The 21,324-nt window shown below is 38.8% G+C and overlaps 2 protein-coding genes across 7 annotated transcripts; both read right to left on the bottom strand.

Moving 5' to 3' along the window:
* Positions 1-2,094: 2,094 nt before the first annotated feature.
* On the bottom strand, positions 2,095-19,484 carry LOC123911248. 6 transcript variants are annotated; one of them, XM_045962624.1, is made up of 8 exons: positions 19,169-19,484; positions 18,366-18,456; positions 18,241-18,295; positions 17,731-17,810; positions 17,282-17,478; positions 16,713-16,890; positions 16,481-16,597; positions 2,095-2,810 (listed from the first exon to the last, which is right to left on the bottom strand). In XM_045962624.1, coding segments are annotated over exons 2-7 (555 nt in total). In that variant the 5' UTR covers positions 18,409-18,456; positions 19,169-19,484; the 3' UTR covers positions 2,095-2,810; positions 16,481-16,595. The 6 variants fall into 6 exon arrangements, 4 of the variants coding, with proteins under 4 accessions (XP_045818580.1, XP_045818582.1, XP_045818579.1 ...); XM_045962626.1 differs by lacking the exon at positions 2,095-2,810 and adding an exon at positions 3,338-3,418; XM_045962623.1 differs by lacking the exon at positions 2,095-2,810 and adding an exon at positions 4,832-5,453.
* On the bottom strand, positions 2,390-3,860 carry LOC123905101 (UPF0415 protein C7orf25 homolog). The gene is made up of 4 exons (XM_045954742.1): positions 3,839-3,860; positions 3,324-3,733; positions 2,662-2,810; positions 2,390-2,597 (listed from the first exon to the last, which is right to left on the bottom strand). Exons 1-4 carry the CDS (start codon positions 3,858-3,860, stop codon positions 2,390-2,392), a joined length of 789 nt encoding a protein of 262 aa, XP_045810698.1.
* Positions 19,485-21,324: the final 1,840 nt, after the last annotated feature.

Raw genomic sequence — 21,324 nt, 5'->3', positions numbered from 1 at the left:
AAGGGCAATCCATTCTGTCTTTGATAGCACAAATTGACCATGTTTGTCACGGATACATATTCCAAACCCAACTTTATTTAAATGCGACACAAAGGATGCATCAATATTACATTTGAATCACCCAGGAGTCGAATTTTAAAATTAACAAAAGCCGAATATGACCACGCAACACCAGGCTCAGCTGCTGTAGCATTCTGCAAATCACCAGCCCGCATCAGACCCGAAGCAATTCAGATTCTACCTGCATCAGACATAAACAGAACACAATCTCTGCGCTAAATTCCAACATTGAAGTAACTGATGAACACAATTTTCAACTGTAAAGCTTGAGTCCATCACTTGATCCCATAAACTTCATAATAGACAACAATACAAAGCAGAATTAGGAAAATTTAATTAAGGGACATTGAGGTACGTATATTCAATTTAGGGACATCAAGCGACATATATTCAATTTACGACCATCGAGGGACATATATTTAATGTTGCATCTAAGGCGGAAAGTGTCTTCTCCAATTACATTTGAAGTTATGAAGCATTCACATTGAAATTGCATTCAAACCATCAATTTTCCGGACATCAACGGACATAAACTCAATTTAGGGACATCGAGTGACCTGTACTCATTTTTTAAATCGAAGGCACCAAGGCACACAACCATTTTCCCAATTTACCGTTATGAAAAAATCATTATCAAGTTATGAATAAACTATTCATATTCAAATTGTATTCAGACCATAAAATAAAAATTTCATATTGTAAACCACATTTTTCCGAAAAAATTCATCTAGTTAGAGTCATCCAAATATATCATCGCAATACTTGTCTTAAGAATTCTTTTAGCAATTATACAGTTTCTTACTTTACAGATTAGCCTTATTAGATTTGAATAATAAAGATTCACCAATTTAGCAGATTGTTAGATAATCAAGATTAACACAAGATTTTGGAGACAGTGTGAGTTTACTTCACCAATTAACAGCGGCTGAATATGACTGTGCCGCACCAGGCTCAGCTGCTGTAGCATTCTGCAAAGCACCAGCCCATATCATACCTAAAGCAATCGCAGGTTCTGCCTGCATCGGATTTAAAACAGAACACAACTTTGTGCTAAATTCCAACATTAAAGTAACTAATGAACACAATTTTCAACTATAAAGCTCGGGTCTAGCACTTGTTCCCATACGTTGTTCCCATAAACTTCATAATAGACAACAAAACTTTGCAGAATTATGAACATCTAATTTGAGGACATTAAGGTACATATATTCAATTTAGGGACATCGAGGGACATATATTCAATTTTGCATTTAAAGCGCCAAGGGTCTTCTCCACTTACATTTGTAGTTATGAATAAGCATTCACATTGAAATTGCATTCAGACATCAATTTTAGGGACATCGAGGGACATAAACTGAATTTAGGGACAATGAAGGACATACCATACCATCAATTAGGGAACATATACTCACCAAGAGGTACGCCGGCATCCACTCGACAAAGAAGGGCAATCCATTCTATCTTTGAAAGCACAAATTGACCATGTTTGTCACAGATACATATTCCAAACCCAACTGCCATGCTCCAGGTTCTTCAGGAAATGATCATGAATTGCAGGTGCAGTATCATCAATCATCCATTGCCATGTCAGTTCTTCCAAAGTCATCAGAACAAAACAATGTTCAAAAAGTGTCCTTGATTGGTCAAGTAGAGGTTCAAACACAACTGGATCTGAAGGTACTTATGCATCACAGCACCAGTATCCATCAAACATGAGAGGTTGAAGCCGAGGAATGTTAGAATCTTAACGGATTGCCTCTTGGTGGTAGATAGCACCAGCTGTAAATTCAAACTGAAAACCTGATTTTCATGACAGAAGAAGGGTTTACAATTGCATTAGTGCAAATTATATTTCAGTTGCAAACTGACAGATTATGAAAAGTTCATAATTTGCAAACTCGTTTCAGTTGTTCTGGCTATGTAAAATTTGAAGTACTAAGCTAGAATATTTGAGGCCCTGGGTTAACTGTCCTCAGAGATGGCATCAACTACTTATATTTACATGGTAGTAAATATAACTATTGACAAACTAATTTTTTAATATAGCTATATCTTGCATTGGGACTATGGCAACTTATTAACAACAAATAAATAGTAAAAAGTCAACTTGTACAAGGATCCTGGTACTTTATCAGAAACATGGCGTTGTTCAACTAAGAATAACTTTCATCTTGCCACAATTTGTTATTACACCTCCATTAAAATAAGCAGAACCTATGCAATTGAATTTTGATGAATGGACTTCAGTAACACATTCAATTGAAAATTTGAAATTAGATTCTAATATGTGAGTGAATGCTTTAACATTTGTTGTCATGAATGCGTGTAACTAATCACCAGTTAATGCCCTTGGTCTATGTTCAATACTGGAGAGGGACATCCCCGTCTGTGAAACTGCTCTGACGAATGCCATATTTGCTGCCAAAGTTGGGGCATGATAATGGTCACCAGTGCCAAAGAGAATCTTGTTTTTTAATGCCAGCTTCCTAGTTGTTGGGAGGCCCATCATGCGTTCTGAAGGAGTATCAGGAACAACCCTGTGGTGATCCTCCAGATTGTCAGTTCAAAATGTTGACAACTTACGAAAAAAATATAATTAACTTGTTAGCTCTAAGTTTCTCATTGGGCCCTCCACACATTAGTACCAACTCCTTAAATTCTGAAAGAACACTCTCACAAATTATGCCATGCTTTCCACACAGGACTTTACCAAATTCCACATGGATTGGATTTTGAAGTTCAGATATTATCTAGCACAAATTTTGGAGAAAGCTTTTGTCAATTCAAATATTGCACAAATATTGAATTATTCAATTGACACCAATGAAAACCAGAAAAGTTTATAAAAACTACATACAGTGCAAATATTTAATTCGCATAGTTAACTAAAACACCATATAACTTTAGGTTAGTAATACGAAGGACAAGTAATCACTATGAATGAAGATGTGAGTAAGATGTGAGTAAATTCATGATCATCGCCAATTTAATATACTTCAGTAACAAAATATGAATGAAGGGGTGATGAGTTTGATAAATAAAAAATTGGAATTGACAAAGACAATGACCATTTCACTAAAGTCAAAATGCTAAACTAAGAATCATTTCAAAAGTCAAAACTGGATCATCGGGTCTTCATATTTTGAAAGTTTTGATGTTTAAGCTAACGACTGTTAATTGAATAATTGGAATGTTTCATCATCAAATAGAAACATGCTAAAGGTCAAAAATAGAAAGCAGCGCAAAAAATATCAATAACTCACTTGACCAATCACAAAGTCAAAGTTTCCCTTAAACCGCTGTCTCAGATCACTTTCCGGAGTAGCCAAAAGTTTCTCTGTTCCACCATTACTAATTCCTGATACAAAAGCTATCAAAGCTGTTGTATCAAAATTTACCAGATCACTTCCAGCTAAAAGATTCCTAGACTCAGTGGATACAGAATTTTTATCGTCCAGGGAACTTAGTTTCATTCCTGTAATAACAGAACAGAACGTATCACCCAACTTTGTTTCAATATCGTCTTGTGATATCTGTGGTCTAGTTTCAGTTTTATCTATAGAACGCTCAAGTTGAAACGAACCCACATTAATGGCATTTTTTTCTAAAGAATGAAGCTGTGTTTCAGCCTTTTCTACTGAAACCTCTACTCGAGAAGAATCCACAGTCGAACCTTTAGCATTACATCAAGAATTCGGAACAACATCCTTGTCATCAACAAGGTTGATTTCAAGGACACATGCATCTCTATATAAAGCTTGAGTCTAGCACTTGTTACCATATGTTCCCATAAATTTCATAATAGACAACAAAACAGAGCAGAATTATGAACACCTAATTTAGGGACATCGAATAACATATATTAAATATAGGGACATCGAGCCACCTATATTCAACTTTGCATCTAAGGCGCCAAGGATCTTCTACAGTTACATTTAAAGCTATGATGCATTTACACTGCAATTGCATTCAGACCGTCAAGGGATATAAACTCAATTGAGGGACATCGAGGGATATAAACTCAATTTAGGGGACATATACTCAACCATCTTCCCAATTTACCGTTATGAAAAAATCATTATCAAGGGTTATCTCGACATGCATTTCAAGTTATGAATAAAACGTTCAAATTCAAATTGCATTTAGACCATAAAATGAATTCATATTGTAAACCACATTTTGCATAAAAAATTCATCTCATTAGAGTCATCCAAATACAGCGTCGCAATACTTGTCTTAAGAATTCTCCACTTACATTTTAAGTTATAAAGCATTCACATTGAAATTGCATTCATACCATCAGTTTTCGGGACATCAATGGACATAAAATCAATTTAGGGACATCGAGGGACATAAAATCAATTTAGGGACATCGAGGGACATAAACTCAATTTAGGGACATCGAGGGACATAAATTCAATTTAGGAACATCGAGGGATAAACTCAATTTAGGGACATCAAGTGACATGTACTCAATTTTGCATCGAAGGCACCAAGGCACACACAACCATCTTCCCGATTAACCGTTATGAAAAAATCATTATCAAGGGTCATCTCAACTTGTGTTTCATTCAGATCGTATCAGACCTGAAGCAATCACAGGTTCTGCCTGCATCAGATTTGAAACAGAACACAATCCCTGTGCTATATTCCAAAATTAAAGTAACTAATGGACACAATTTTCAACTATAAAGCTCAGGTCAGCACTTGTTCCCATAAACTTCATAATAAACAACAAAACTTTGCAGAATGAACATCTAATTTGGGGACATTGAGGTACATTATTCAATTTAGAGACATAGGGACATATATTCAATTTTGCATCTAAGGCTCCAAGGGTCTTCTCCACTTACATGTAAAGTTATGAAGCATTCACATTGAAATTGCATTTAGACAATCAATTATAAGGACACCAAGGGACATAAGTTCAATTTAGGGGCATCGAAGGACATAAGTTCAACTTAGGGACATCGAGGGACATAAGTTCAATTTAGGGACATCAAGGGACATAAGTTCAATTTAGGGTCATCCAGTACATTAATTCAATATAGGAACATCGAGGGTATAAACCCAATTTAGGGACATCGAGGGACATACCATTAATTAGGGAACATATACTCACCAAGAGGTACACCCACATCCACTCCACAAAGAAGGGCAATCCATTCTCTCTTTGAAATCACAAATTGACCACGTTTGTCACGGATACATATTCCAAACCCAGCTTTATTTAAATGTGACCCAAAGGATGCATCAATATTACATTTGAATCACCCAGGAGTCGAATTTTAAAATTAACAGAAGCCAAATATGAGTGCGCAGCAGCAGGCTCAGCCATTGTAGCATTCTGCAAATCACCAGCCGCATCAGACCCGAAGCAGTTCAGGTTCTGCCTGCATCAGATTGAAACAGAACACAAGCTCTGCGCTAAATTCCAACATTAAAGTAACTAATGAACACAATTTTCAACAGTAAAGCTTGAGTCTAGCACTTGTTCCCATTTATTGTTCCCAAAAACTTAATAATAGACAACAATACAAAGCAGAATTATGAAAATTTAATTTCGGGACATTATATTCAATTTAGGGACATCGAGCGACATATATTCAGTTTATGGCCATCGAGGGACATATATTTAATTTTCCATCTAAGGCGCCAAGTGTCTTCTCAACTTACATTTGAAGTTATGAAGCATTTACATTGAGATTGCATTCAGACCATCAATTTTCAGGACATCGACGGACATAAACTCAATTTAGGGACATCGAGTGACCTGCACTCAATTTTGCATCAAAGGCACCAAGGCACACAACCATCTGCCCAATTTACCGTTATGAAAAAATCATTATCAAGGGTCACCTCAACTTGTGTTTCAAGTATGAAAAAATCAAGGGATATATACTCAACCATTTTCCCAAATTCCCGTTATATATACTAAACCATTTTCCCAATTTCCCGTTATAGAAGCGATTTACCTGTTATCAGCGGGTTTGGAATCAATTTAGGGACATCGAGGGACATAAGCTCAATTTATGCAAGTCGAGGGTCATAAGCTCAATTTAGGGCCATAAGCTCAATTTAGGGACACCGAGGGACATAAGCTGAATTTAGGAACACCGAGGGACATAAGCTCAATTTAGGGACACCGAGGGACATAAGCTCAATTTAGGGACACCGAAGGACATAAGCTCAATTTAGGGAAAACGAGAGACATAAGCTCAATTTATGGACACCGAGGGACACAAACTCAATTTAGGGACACCGAGGGACACAAGCTCAATTTAGGGACACCGAGGGACATAAGCTCAATTTAGGGACACCGAGGGACATAAGCTCAATTTAGGGACACCGAGTAGGGACATCGAGGGACATAAGCTTAATTTAGGGACACCGAGTAAGGACATCGAGGGACATAAGCTCTATTTTGGGACATCGAGGGACATAAGCTCATTTTAGGGATATCGAGGGTCATAAGCTCAATTTAGGGACATCGTAAGCTCAATTTAGGGACACCGAAGGACATAAGCTCAATTTAGGGAAAACGAGGGACATAAGCTCAATTTATGGACACCGAGGGACATAAGCTCAATTTAGAGACATCGAGGGACATAAGTTCAATTTAGGGACATCGAGGGACACAAGCTCAATTTAGGGACACCGAGTGACATAAGCTCAATTTAGGGACAACGAGGGACATAAGCTCAATTTAGGGACATTTAGGGACATTGAGGGACATAAGCTCAATTTAGGGACACCGAGGGACATAAGCTCAATTTAGGGACACCGAGGGACATAAGTTCAATTTAGGGACATCGTAAGCTCAATTTAGGGATACCGAAGGACATAAGCTCAATTTAGGGACACCGAGGGACATAAGCTCAATTTAGGGACATCGTAAGCTCAATTTAGGGACACCGAAAGACATAAGCTCAATTTAGGGACTCCGATGGACATAAGCTCAATTTAGGGACTCCGATGAACATAAGCTCAATTTAGGGACTCCGAGGGACATAAGCTCAATTTAGGGACATCGAGGGTCATATGCTGAATTTGGACATCGAGGGACATAAGTTCAGTTTAGGGACACCGAGGGAATAAGCTCAATTTAGGGACACCGAGGGAATAAGCTCAATTTAGGGATACTGAAGGACATAAGCTCAATTTAAGGACACCGAGGGACATAAGCTCAAATTAGGAACACCGAGAGACATAAGCTCAATTTAGGGACACCGAGGGACATAAGTTCAATTTACGGACATCGTAAGCTCAATTCAGGGATACCGAAGGACATAAGCTCAATTTAGAGACACCGAGGGACATAAGCTCAATTTAGGGACACCGAGGGACATAAGTTCAATTTAGGGACATCGTAAGCTCAATTTAGGGACTCCGATGGACATAAGCTCAATTTAGGGACATTGAAGGTCATATGCTGAATTTGGACATCGAGGGACATAAGTTCAGTTTAGGGACACCGAGGGAATAAGCTCAATTTAGGGACACCGAAGGACATAAGCTCAATTTAGGGACACCGAGGGACATAAGCTCAAATTAGGGACACCGAGAGACATAAGCTCAATTTAGGGATACCGAGGGACATAAGTTCAATTTACGGACATCGTAAGCTCAATTCAGGGATACCGAAGGACATAAGCTCAATTTAGGGACATCGTAAGCTCAATTTAGGGACTCTGATGGACATAAGCTCAATTTAGGGACATTGAGGGTCATATGCTGAATTTGGACATCGAGGGACATAAGTTCAGTTTAGGGACACCGAGGGAATAAGCTCAATTTAGGGACATCGAGAGACATAAGCTCAAATTAGGGACACCGAGAGACATAACCTCAATTTAGGGACACCGAGGGACATAAGTTCAATTTACGGACATCGTAAGCTCAATTCAGGGATACCGAAGGACATAAGCTCAATTTAGGGACATCGTAAGCTCAATTTAGGGACTCCGATGGACATAAGCTCAATTTAGGGACTCCGAGGGACATAAGCTCAATTTAGGGAGATCGAGGGTCATATGCTGAATTTGGACATCGAGGGACATAAGTTCAGTTTAGGGACACCGAGGGAATAAGCTCAATTTAGGGACACCGAGGGAATAAGCTCAATTTAGGGATACCGAGGGAATAAGCTCAATTTAGGGATACCGAGGGACATAAGCTCAAATTAGAGACACCGAGGGACATAAGCTCAAATTAGGAACACCGAGGGACATAAGCTTAAATTAGGAACACCGAGGGACATAAGTTCAATTTACGGACATCGTAAGCTCAATTCAGGGATACCGAAGGACATAAGCTCAATTTAGAGACACCGTGGGACATAAGCTCAATTTAGGGACACCGAAGGACATAAGCTCAATTTAGGAACACCGAGATAAGCTCAATTTAGGGACATCGTAAGCTCAATTTAGGGATACTGAAGGACATAAGCTCAATTTAGGGACATCGTAAGCTCAATTTAGGGACACCGAAGGACATAAGCTCAATTTAGGGACTCCGATGGACATAAGCTCAATTTAGGGACTCCGAGGGACATAAGCTCAATTTAGGGACATCGAGGGTTATATGCTGAATTTGGACATCGAGCGACATTAGTTCAATTTACGGACACCGAGGGAATAAGCTCAATTTAGGGACACCGAGGGAAATTAGCTCAATTTAGGGACACCGAGGGACATAAGCTCAATTTAGGGACACCGAAGGACATAAGCTCAATTTAGGGACATCGAGGGACATAAGCTCAATTTAGGGACATCGAGGGACATAAGCTCAATTTAGGGACACCGAGGGACATAAGCTCAATTTAGGGACACCGAGGGACATAAGTTCAATTTAGGGACAACGTAAGCTCAATTTAGGGACACCGAAGGACATAAGCTCAATTTAGGGACACCGAATGACATAAGCTCAATTTAGGAAAAACGAGGGACATAAGCTCAATTTATGGACACCGATGGACATAAGCTCAATTTAGAGACATCGAGGGACATAAGTTCAATTTAGGGACATTGAGGGACACAAGCTCAATTTAGGGACACCGAGGGACATAAGCTCAACATAGGGACAACGAGCGACATAAGCTCAATTCAGGGACATTGAGGGACATGAGCTCAATTTAGGGACACCGAGGGACATAAGCTCAATTTAGGGACACCGAGGGACATAAGTTCAATTTAGGGACATCGTAAGCTCAATTTAGGGATACCGAAGGGCATAAGCTCAATTTAGGGACACCGAGGGACATAAGCTCAATTCAGGGACACCGAGGGACATAAGCTCAATTTAGGGACACCGAAGGACATAAGCTCAATTTAGGGAAAACGAGAGACATAAGCTCAATTTATGGACACCGAGGGACACAAGCTCAATTTAGGGACACCGAGGGACACAAACTCAATTTAGGGACATCGAGGGACATAATCTCAATTTAGGGACATTGAGGAACATAAGCTCAATTTAGGGACACCGATGAACATAAGCTCAATTTAGGGACACCGAGGGACATAAGCTCAATTTAGGGACACCGAGGGACATAAGCTCAATTTAGGGACACCGAGGGACATAAGTTCAATTTAGGGACATCGTAAGCTCAATTTAGGGACACCGAAGGACATAAGCTCAATTTAGGAAAAACGAGGGACATAAGCTCAATTTATGGACACCGAGGGACATAAGCTCAATTTAGGGACATTGAGGGACATAAGCTCAATTTAGGGACATTGAGGGACATAAGCTCAATTTAGGGACACCGAGGGACATAAGCTCAATTTAGGCACATCGAGGGACATAAGCTCAATTTAGGGACATCGAGGGACATAAGCTCAATTTAGGGACATCGAGGGACATAAGTTCAATTTAGGGACATCGAGGGACACAAACTCAATTTAAGGACACCGATGGACAAAAGCTCAATTTAGGGACACCGAGGGACACAAGCTCAATTTAGGGACACCGAGGGACACCGAGGGACATAAGCTCAATTTAGGGACACCGAGGGACATAAGCTCAATTTAGGGACACCGAGTAGGGACATCGAGGGACATAAGCTTAATTTAGGGACACCGAGTAAGGACATCGAGGGACATAAGCTCTATTTTTGGACATCGAGGGACATAAGCTCATTTTAGGGATATCGAGGGTCATAAGCTCAATTTAGGGACATCGAGGGACATAAGCTCAATTTAGGGACATCGAGGGACATAAGCTCAATCAATTTAGGGACATCGAGGGACATAAGCTCAATTTAGGGACATCGAGGGACATAAGCTCAATTTAGGGACATCGAGGGACACAAGCTCAATTTAGGGACACCGAGGGACATAAGCTCAATTTAGGGACACCGAGTAGGGACATCGAGGGACATAAGCTCTATTTTGGGACATTGAGGGACATATGCTCATTTTAGGGATATCGAGGGTCATAAACTCAATTTAAGGACATCGAGGGACAAAAGCTCAATTTAGGGACACCGAGGGACATAAGCTCAATTTAGGGACACCGAGGGACATAAGCTCAATTTAGGGACACCGAGGGACATAAGCTCAATTTAGGGACACCGAGGGACATAAGCTCAATTTAGGGACATCGTAAGCTCAATTTAGGGATACCGAAGGACATGAGCTCAATTTAGGGAAACCGAGGGACACAAGCTCAATTTAGGGACACCGAGGGACATAAGCTCAATTTAGGGACACCGATGGACACAAGCTCAATTTAGGGACACCGAGGGACATGAGCTCAATTTAGGGACACCGAGGGACATGAGCTCAATTTAGGGACACCGAGAGACATAAGCTCAATTTAGGGACACCGAGGGACATAAGCTCAATTTAGGGACATTGAGGGACATAAGCTCAATTTAGGGACACCAAGGGACATCAGCTCAATTTATGGACATCGTAAGCTCAATTCAGGGATACCGAAGGACATAAGCTCAATTTAGAGACACCGAGGGACATAAGCTCAATTTAGGGACACCGAGGGACATAAGCTCAATTTAGGGACATCGTAAGCTCAATTTAGGGACTCCGATGGACATAAGCTCAATTTAGGGACATTGAAGGTCATATGCTGAATTTGGACATCGAGGGACATAAGTTCAGTTTAGGGACACCGAGGGAATAAGCTCAATTTAGGGACACCGAAGGACATAAGCTCAATTTAGGGACACCGAGGGACATAAGCTCAAATTAGGGACACCGAGAGACATAAGCTCAATTTAGGGACACCGAGGGACATAAGTTCAATTTACGGACATCGTAAGCTCAATTCAGGGATACCGAAGGACATAAGCTCAATTTAGGGACATCGTAAGCTCAATTTAGGGACTCTGATGGACATAAGCTCAATTTAGGGACATTGAGGGTCATATGCTGAATTTGGACATCGAGGGACATAAGTTCAGTTTAGGGACACCGAGGGAATAAGCTCAATTTAGGGACATCGAGAGACATAAGCTCAAATTAGGGACACCGAGAGACATAACCTCAATTTAGGGACACCGAGGGACATAAGTTCAATTTACGGACATCGTAAGCTCAATTCAGGGATACCGAAGGACATAAGCTCAATTTAGGGACATCGTAAGCTCAATTTAGGGACTCCGATGGACATAAGCTCAATTTAGGGACTCCGAGGGACATAAGCTCAATTTAGGGAGATCGAGGGTCATATGCTGAATTTGGACATCGAGGGACATAAGTTCAGTTTAGGGACACCGAGGGAATAAGCTCAATTTAGGGACACCGAGGGAATAAGCTCAATTTAGGGATACCGAGGGAATAAGCTCAATTTAGGGATACCGAGGGACATAAGCTCAAATTAGAGACACCGAGGGACATAAGCTCAAATTAGGAACACCGAGGGACATAAGCTTAAATTAGGAACACCGAGGGACATAAGTTCAATTTACGGACATCGTAAGCTCAATTCAGGGATACCGAAGGACATAAGCTCAATTTAGAGACACCGTGGGACATAAGCTCAATTTAGGGACACCGAAGGACATAAGCTCAATTTAGGAACACCGAGATAAGCTCAATTTAGGGACATCGTAAGCTCAATTTAGGGATACTGAAGGACATAAGCTCAATTTAGGGACATCGTAAGCTCAATTTAGGGACACCGAAGGACATAAGCTCAATTTAGGGACTCCGATGGACATAAGCTCAATTTAGGGACTCCGAGGGACATAAGCTCAATTTAGGGACATCGAGGGTTATATGCTGAATTTGGACATCGAGCGACATTAGTTCAATTTACGGACACCGAGGGAATAAGCTCAATTTAGGGACACCGAGGGAAATTAGCTCAATTTAGGGACACCGAGGGACATAAGCTCAATTTAGGGACACCGAAGGACATAAGCTCAATTTAGGGACATCGAGGGACATAAGCTCAATTTAGGGACATCGAGGGACATAAGCTCAATTTAGGGACACCGAGGGACATAAGCTCAATTTAGGGACACCGAGGGACATAAGTTCAATTTAGGGACAACGTAAGCTCAATTTAGGGACACCGAAGGACATAAGCTCAATTTAGGGACACCGAAGGACATAAGCTCAATTTAGGAAAAACGAGGGACATAAGCTCAATTTATGGACACCGATGGACATAAGCTCAATTTAGAGACATCGAGGGACATAAGTTCAATTTAGGGACATTGAGGGACACAAGCTCAATTTAGGGACACCGAGGGACATAAGCTCAACATAGGGACAACGAGCGACATAAGCTCAATTCAGGGACATTGAGGGACATGAGCTCAATTTAGGGACACCGAGGGACATAAGCTCAATTTAGGGACACCGAGGGACATAAGTTCAATTTAGGGACATCGTAAGCTCAATTTAGGGATACCGAAGGGCATAAGCTCAATTTAGGGACACCGAGGGACATAAGCTCAATTCAGGGACACCGAGGGACATAAGCTCAATTTAGGGACACCGAAGGACATAAGCTCAATTTAGGGAAAACGAGAGACATAAGCTCAATTTATGGACACCGAGGGACACAAGCTCAATTTAGGGACACCGAGGGACACAAACTCAATTTAGGGACATCGAGGGACATAATCTCAATTTAGGGACATTGAGGAACATAAGCTCAATTTAGGGACACCGATGAACATAAGCTCAATTTAGGGACACCGAGGGACATAAGCTCAATTTAGGGACACCGAGGGACATAAGCTCAATTTAGGGACACCGAGGGACATAAGTTCAATTTAGGGACATCGTAAGCTCAATTTAGGGACACCGAAGGACATAAGCTCAATTTAGGAAAAACGAGGGACATAAGCTCAATTTATGGACACCGAGGGACATAAGCTCAATTTAGGGACATTGAGGGACATAAGCTCAATTTAGGGACATTGAGGGACATAAGCTCAATTTAGGGACACCGAGGGACATAAGCTCAATTTAGGCACATCGAGGGACATAAGCTCAATTTAGGGACATCGAGGGACATAAGCTCAATTTAGGGACATCGAGGGACATAAGTTCAATTTAGGGACATCGAGGGACACAAACTCAATTTAAGGACACCGATGGACAAAAGCTCAATTTAGGGACACCGAGGGACACAAGCTCAATTTAGGGACACCGAGGGACACCGAGGGACATAAGCTCAATTTAGGGACACCGAGGGACATAAGCTCAATTTAGGGACACCGAGTAGGGACATCGAGGGACATAAGCTTAATTTAGGGACACCGAGTAAGGACATCGAGGGACATAAGCTCTATTTTTGGACATCGAGGGACATAAGCTCATTTTAGGGATATCGAGGGTCATAAGCTCAATTTAGGGACATCGAGGGACATAAGCTCAATTTAGGGACATCGAGGGACATAAGCTCAATCAATTTAGGGACATCGAGGGACATAAGCTCAATTTAGGGACATCGAGGGACATAAGCTCAATTTAGGGACATCGAGGGACACAAGCTCAATTTAGGGACACCGAGGGACATAAGCTCAATTTAGGGACACCGAGTAGGGACATCGAGGGACATAAGCTCTATTTTGGGACATTGAGGGACATATGCTCATTTTAGGGATATCGAGGGTCATAAACTCAATTTAAGGACATCGAGGGACAAAAGCTCAATTTAGGGACACCGAGGGACATAAGCTCAATTTAGGGACACCGAGGGACATAAGCTCAATTTAGGGACACCGAGGGACATAAGCTCAATTTAGGGACACCGATGGACATAAGCTCAATTTAGGGACATCGTAAGCTCAATTTAGGGATACCGAAGGACATGAGCTCAATTTAGGGAAACCGAGGGACACAAGCTCAATTTAGGGACACCGAGGGACATAAGCTCAATTTAGGGACACCGATGGACACAAGCTCAATTTAGGGACACCGAGGGACATGAGCTCAATTTAGGGACACCGAGGGACATGAGCTCAATTTAGGGACACCGAGAGACATAAGCTCAATTTAGGGACACCGAGGGACATAAGCTCAATTTAGGGACATTGAGGGACATAAGCTCAATTTAGGGACACCAAGGGACATCAGCTCAATTTATGGACATCGTAAGCTCAATTTAGGGATACCGAAAGACACAAGCTCAATTTAGGGACACCGAGGAACATAAGCTCAATTTAGGGACACCGAGGAACATAAGCTCAATTTAGGGACACCGAGGGACATAAGCTCAATTTAGGGACAACGAGGGACATAAGCTCAATTTAAGGACACCGAGGGACATAAGCTCAATTTAAGGACACCGAGGGACATAAGCTCAATTTAGGCACATCGAGGGACATAAGCTCAGTTTAGGGACATCGAGGGACATAAGTTCAATTTAGGGACATCGAGGGACACAAACTCAATTTAAGGACACCGATGGACAAAAGCTCAATTTAGGGACACCGAGGGACACAAGCTCAATTTAGGGACACCGAGGGACATAAGCTCAATTTAGGGACACCGAGGGACATAAGCTCAATTTAGGGACACCGAGTAGGGACATCGAGGGACATAAGCTTAATTTAGGGACACCGAGTAGGGACATCGAGGGACATAAGCTCTATTTTGGGACATAAAGGGACATAAGCTCATTTTAGGGATATCGAGGGTCATAAGCTCAATTTAGGGACATCGAGGGACATAAGCTCAATTTAGGGACATCGAAGGACATAAGCTCAATTTAGGACATCGAGGGACACAAGCTCAATTTAGGGACACCGAGGGACATAAGCTTAATTTAGGGACACCGAGTAGGGACATCGAGGGACATAAGCTCTATTTTGGGACATCGAGGGACATAAGCTCATTTTAGGGATATCGAGGGTCATAAGCTCAATTTAGGGACATCGAGGGACATAAGCTCAATTTAGGGACATCAAGGGACATAAGCTCAATTTAGGGACATCGACGGACATAAGCTCAATTTAGGGACACCGATGGACATAAGCTCAATTTAGGGACACCGAGGGACATAAGCTCAATTTAGGGACATCGAGGGTCATATGCTCAATTTAGGGACACCGAGGGACATAAGTTCAATTTAGGGCCATCGAGGGACATAAAGAAGCTCAATTTAGGGACACCGAGGGACATAAGCTCAATTTAGGGACACCGAGGGACATAAGCTCAATTTAGGGACACCGAGGGACATAAGCTCAATTTAGGGACACCGAGGGACATAAGCTCAATTTAGGGACACCGAGGGGCATATGATCAATTTAGGGACACCGAGGGACACATCCAGCACATTACCTCAATATAAGAACATCGATGTTGCTAGCATAGTTCTAAATTGTAGTCTGTAGACACAATATAAAGTCTTCGCGACAGCATTTCAATTGCGACTATATTATGCCATAGTATTAAGGGTCACAGTGTAACCACAAGTCACAACCGAAACTGCAATTTAGCCTAACAACATTTGTAACAATTATCATATCTTCTAGCACTGTCAATTGCAAAATAGCGGTTCATTAAAATTTCCCTATGCTAGTGTTATAGGCTTATAGTGCAACTATAGCAGTTATTTGGCAACACCGATATTTTCCATGAGTAAAGAAAGAGCTAATCAAATTGATATTACGTAATGTCCTATAAGAGAGAAAGCAAGAGTTGCTCATGTATCTAATAATTTGCTGAACTGTACATTTCACAAAGAAAGTAATTAAGAAATAGAATTTAAGATAAGATTCATGTCCAATTATATACACACAAGAGATTTGTGTTGATTAGGTTCAATTTAGTATTGAATCGCGATACGATACGACTCGTATGTATCGTAAGATACTGATAGCCATGCAACAAATCTTTTGATTATAGGAGAGAGTGAAGAAGACAAGGGTCAATAAAATATGGAGATAAGGATATAAACAACAAATTAGAATTACTAAATTGCAATGAGAAATACTCACCAGACCAACACAGCTTGATGTTCGTGCAACATTGCACGAACGGATTTAACCATAATCTTGTGACATCTATCCAAAAAGCTAGCTCAACAAATCTATAAACAATTTGCACACCTTCTCCTGTAAACATAAATGCTGATTTAATAATTTCCAAGCACATAACAAGAACCATGCGAATCAAAGAAAATAGAACAAAGATTCTGAAGATGTGATGCTACAAGTAATGTAATCTTACAATCAAATGTTGTCCAGCTAGAAGGTGTAGTTGATATATTCTTTTTATCATCGTCGAAGGAAAGCAAGTTAAAAAGATCGACGGTACCGTTGCTATTTCCAATGGGTTTATCAAAATCAAGTGATGCTGATGGCCTCTTTATTGGTGGTGAATTCTTCATTTTTAAATCTAAGGGACCCTGAATTCAACAGATAAACCTCAATTAGTATTTTGGTTTTTGTGGTGTAAATATTTGAAGATAACAAAATTTTTGACTGAGCAAACAATTGTGGATGTGACTGGTTTATCAAATGATACATCGAACATGCATCCGACTAGTGTTGTAAATCACGGATCGCGGAAAATATTTGTTTGTTCAAATTCTACTCTGCTACAGTGTTATAGATGGCACTGCTATAGCAGCTATTTGACAACAATTTGCACCAACTCACGTGTCACAGAACAATAGCAGTTTGTTATAATTCCGTTGTTCAATAACGTGGTATCTGCTATTTCAGAACACTCGGACGAATTAAAATATGAAAGGAAAATCTTTATGGAGGATTAAACATCAAATATAACATGAATACCTCATTAAATTTTGGTATTGGAGGCCGAATTTGTGCCATGTGATTCACAAGAATGCTTTCCTCAAGAGACAATCTCCTAGTTTGTTGAATACCATTCTTGGCCCCAGTAGGTGGTGAAATTTTGAAGTTCAAGTTCAACTTTATTTCAGCTGACTTTGTAGCTTGTAGTTCACCTTGTAAATCGTTTCTCCACATATCTGAAGGAACATAAGCTAGTTAGCAATAGTAAAAAATGGAAAAGTAGATGAAAAATCATCTCTATGTTTCTAGCATAGTTCTAAATTGTAGTCTGTAGACACAATATAAAGATTTTAGAAGTCTTTGCAACAGCATTTCAATTGTGACTATATTATGCCATAGTATTAAGGGTCACAATGTAACCACAAGTCACAACCGCAACTACAATTTAGAACCATATAGTCATGTATAAGAATATATTGACAGTTTACTTGGCACGGATAAACTTCTGGATTCCACATCCATTTCTGTCAAAATTTGGTGGCAGTTTAGCTTCCCAGGGCTTATTTGACTTCACATTATCCATATTTGCATAAACCACACCATATAAGTTACACTTGCAAGAGCCAAACAACATTTGTAACAATTATCATATCTTCTAGCACAGTCAATTGCAAAAAACAGCGGTTCGTTAAAATTTCGCTATGCTAGTGTTATAGGCTTATAATTCAGCTATAGCCATTACTTGAAAACACTTTGTGCTGAATCGTGTATCGTGGAGCAATAGTAGTTTGTTAACATTCTGCTACACTGTAGTGCTATAGCCGCTATTTGGCAACAGGGATATCTTCCATGAGTAAAGAAAGAGCTAATCAAATCAATATTACCTAATGTCCTATAAGAGAGAAAGCAAGAGTTGCTCATTGTATCTCATAATTTGCTCAATAGTACATTTCACAAAGAAAGTAATTAAGAAATAGATTCCATATATAGTTTCTTACATTGCATGAAAGAAACTTGTTCTGGCAACCATGTATCCAAAGTTGTGGACCTCACCTTGTAACAAAATCAGAAGGTTCGGCCATTATAAAATTTCTAAAATGAGAAGGAACAAAAATGTATTTACCTTTGATATATGCACTCCAAGACTCCGGTGAATCCCTGAACATTGCATGCAAATGAAAATTCCTAAGTTCACACTAGCCCATTGTGGTGCCCTGAAATAATAAAATTCCAAAAAAACTCATTAATTTCAACAATAGAATTTGCAAGATCAGATGCTAAACTTTACACTGCTACGATGAACAATGAATGTGGCTGTTTTGCTTTCTTTCACACGACAAAAAATTTCAACTATAATTATATCTCATAATCCTAAGTAAATTCAATGTTAAAGCATCCCCAAAATCAGATGATAGGAACATAAGCAAAGTGAATGAAAAGAAAAAACTTAGAATTGAGTAAAACACTTTTAAATAGCTGGATTTAAGTGCTCAGCGCAATGGTTATCAATCAGATCAAGATTCAAATTGTGAATCAGAAGACTTTTTTTTCAGAAACATGAATTGAATCTTATCATCAATAGTAAGAAAATATTGCAATAAAAATGTGATTTTTAAGTAAAAAAAAAACAAGTGAGACAACACAATGATAAGCAGATATATCATATATGGACATCAAATTAATTCAAGATTCAAATAATATATCATACGACAAAAAGTAAAAAAAGAAATCATATATCAAATTAATTCAAGATTCAAATCGAAATCAGATGGAACGATTCATTACAAATTGTTCATCTAAACCCTAAAAATCAAAATCAGAAATAAAAACCAGATGGAACGATTCATTACAAATTGTTCATCTAAACCCTAAAAATCAAAATCAGAAAATCGCAAGAAAAAAAAAGAATGGATAGAAAAGATTTACCTGTTATCAAGTTTAGCCTTCGGCATGATGAAAAAATCGAGAACGAGTTACGGAGCGAGTGGAGTGAGCGAGTTACACGAACGTGTTGCGTTATGATGAATGACGGAGAAGGAAAGAGTGTCGCAAAGAGAAAACAAATTGGGTAGAATGAATCGATTATGAAATTGAATTCAGAGTTAGTGATAATGAAAGATTGCAGTAGCGATAGCGATAAAAAAGAACCCTAATCAAGAAAGGAATGTTGTGTTTCAATGGAGTGTGAGAGAGATAGAAAGAGAGAATTTGGGGATTGAGAGATTTTGAGTTTGGAGAATGATCTATGAATTATGAGTTTGTGATTTGAACGTTGAATAATTAAGATTTCAAATCAAAAGTACCGTTTTGTCAAAAAAAAAAATATCTGTTAATAAAAAAAATAAAAAAAAAATCAAAATTTCGTTTTTTTTTCGTCTGCGTTATAGAATTTTGATATATTTTTCTAAATATGGAAAATTGCTTTAGAAAAAAAAAATTAATTTTTAAAAAATTAAATGTACGTATTATTTCTACTTTTGTTTTCTTAACCTGTGTTATTGGTGCACATGTTAACATTTTTCTGTTTTTAATTAAAAAAACAAACTTAAAATAAAAAACGAAAGGGACAAAAAAAAACCAAAAACTTAATTCAATAAACTTAGGGTTCGTTTTGCCTAATTTTTTTAGGTGTAGAAGTTCTTTTAATCATAAAGTTAGAAATAATAGTTTTTTAACTAAAGTTAAAATTGTTTGGTAAATCTTAAAAAAAAATTATAAAAAAAAGTTAAAAGTTATTGTTTTTTATTATAATAGGGTTAAAAGATATATTTGATAATATATTATTATTTTTTCTAAAATATAGAAACTGTTTTTTTTTTTTTTTACTATAGCTTTTAGAAATTGTTGTTTGGCCTAGCTTCTTACTTTTAAGTAAAAAAGAAGAGGAAAAAAAGTCAGGCCAAACAGACCCTTAATACCCGAAGAACTTAGAAAAGTCAATTATATTTTCATTATGAATTCCAAAAGAATTCAATAATTTAGTTTTTGGAGAACTTGAAAAAAATTTAGTTTTGATTATGAGGGATTTTTTGGAGCCGAAACACCATCATCACTTAAATCTTATTTAAAACACTAAATTGCGATCTTGCCAGGGACATATGGGTTTTTTGGTAGATGAAACCACAATGTAACTGCGATTAGGCTACATCGGTTGCATTTGATCGCAAATCTATACAATTCTATGTAATATCAGATATCACATTCGGTCACAATTTTCTACAATATCAAAGACCGATATGCACCCTCGTCTCTTAAAACCCTATTTAAAACATACTTAATTGCAATTATAATCGTAACCGCTATTTAAAACTTACATAACCACCGTATCACTTTACTAATCAAAGAAAAGCCAAATCTTTAGACAAAAAATGGCACGCTCTAACAACAAGAATGAATTCATAATGATAACCTAATCATAAGGAAACTAGTAGCACATTGAAAATGACATGTACACATAACAAACACCGAAAGGTTTTAGCACAAAAAAAAATAAACACAACTCAAAATCAAAGAGGGTGATTTGTTTAAGAGTAAAACGAGAAGTAATAATAATTCGATGAACAAAAACAAAACCCTGTAACTGTGGAAATGAGTGGAAAGGAGAGGGTAAAAGCGGTACCTTTATGGAGCGAAAAAAAAAAGTACTAAGAAGGTGGGTATGGAAAATGCTCTCCACCAAGGTAGTGAATTTTTTTTTTAGTAGCCTAGTGACTAGAAAATCTACTTTAAATGTGAATAAGTGAAGTGTCCCGGGTTCGAAGCCGGACTCCTGCACATGTAGTGCGATTTTCCTACCAATTGAGCTAAGCTCACGCAGACATGTAGTAGATTGTTTTATTCCTTTTTAAGTGTTATTTTAGCATAAAGTTCTTCCATCGAAGTAGTGAATTGTATTATTCTTTTTTAAATTCCAACCTCGTTTAGCACATACACTATTCAACTTTCCATTAAAATTTCATGGAAAATGTGAAATAGAGTTATTTGACAAAATAAATATAAAATTCAGTATAAAAAATAATATATATATATATATATATATATATATATATATATATATATATAAGATTTTTTTTAGCAATAAT

The sequence above is a fragment of the Trifolium pratense genome, linkage group LG2 (genome assembly GCF_020283565.1).
Source record: "Trifolium pratense cultivar HEN17-A07 linkage group LG2, ARS_RC_1.1, whole genome shotgun sequence".
Taxonomy (NCBI): domain Eukaryota; kingdom Viridiplantae; phylum Streptophyta; class Magnoliopsida; order Fabales; family Fabaceae; genus Trifolium; species Trifolium pratense.
Note: the sequence above shows the minus strand (reverse complement) of the source record. Positions and strands in the feature narration are given on the sequence as shown.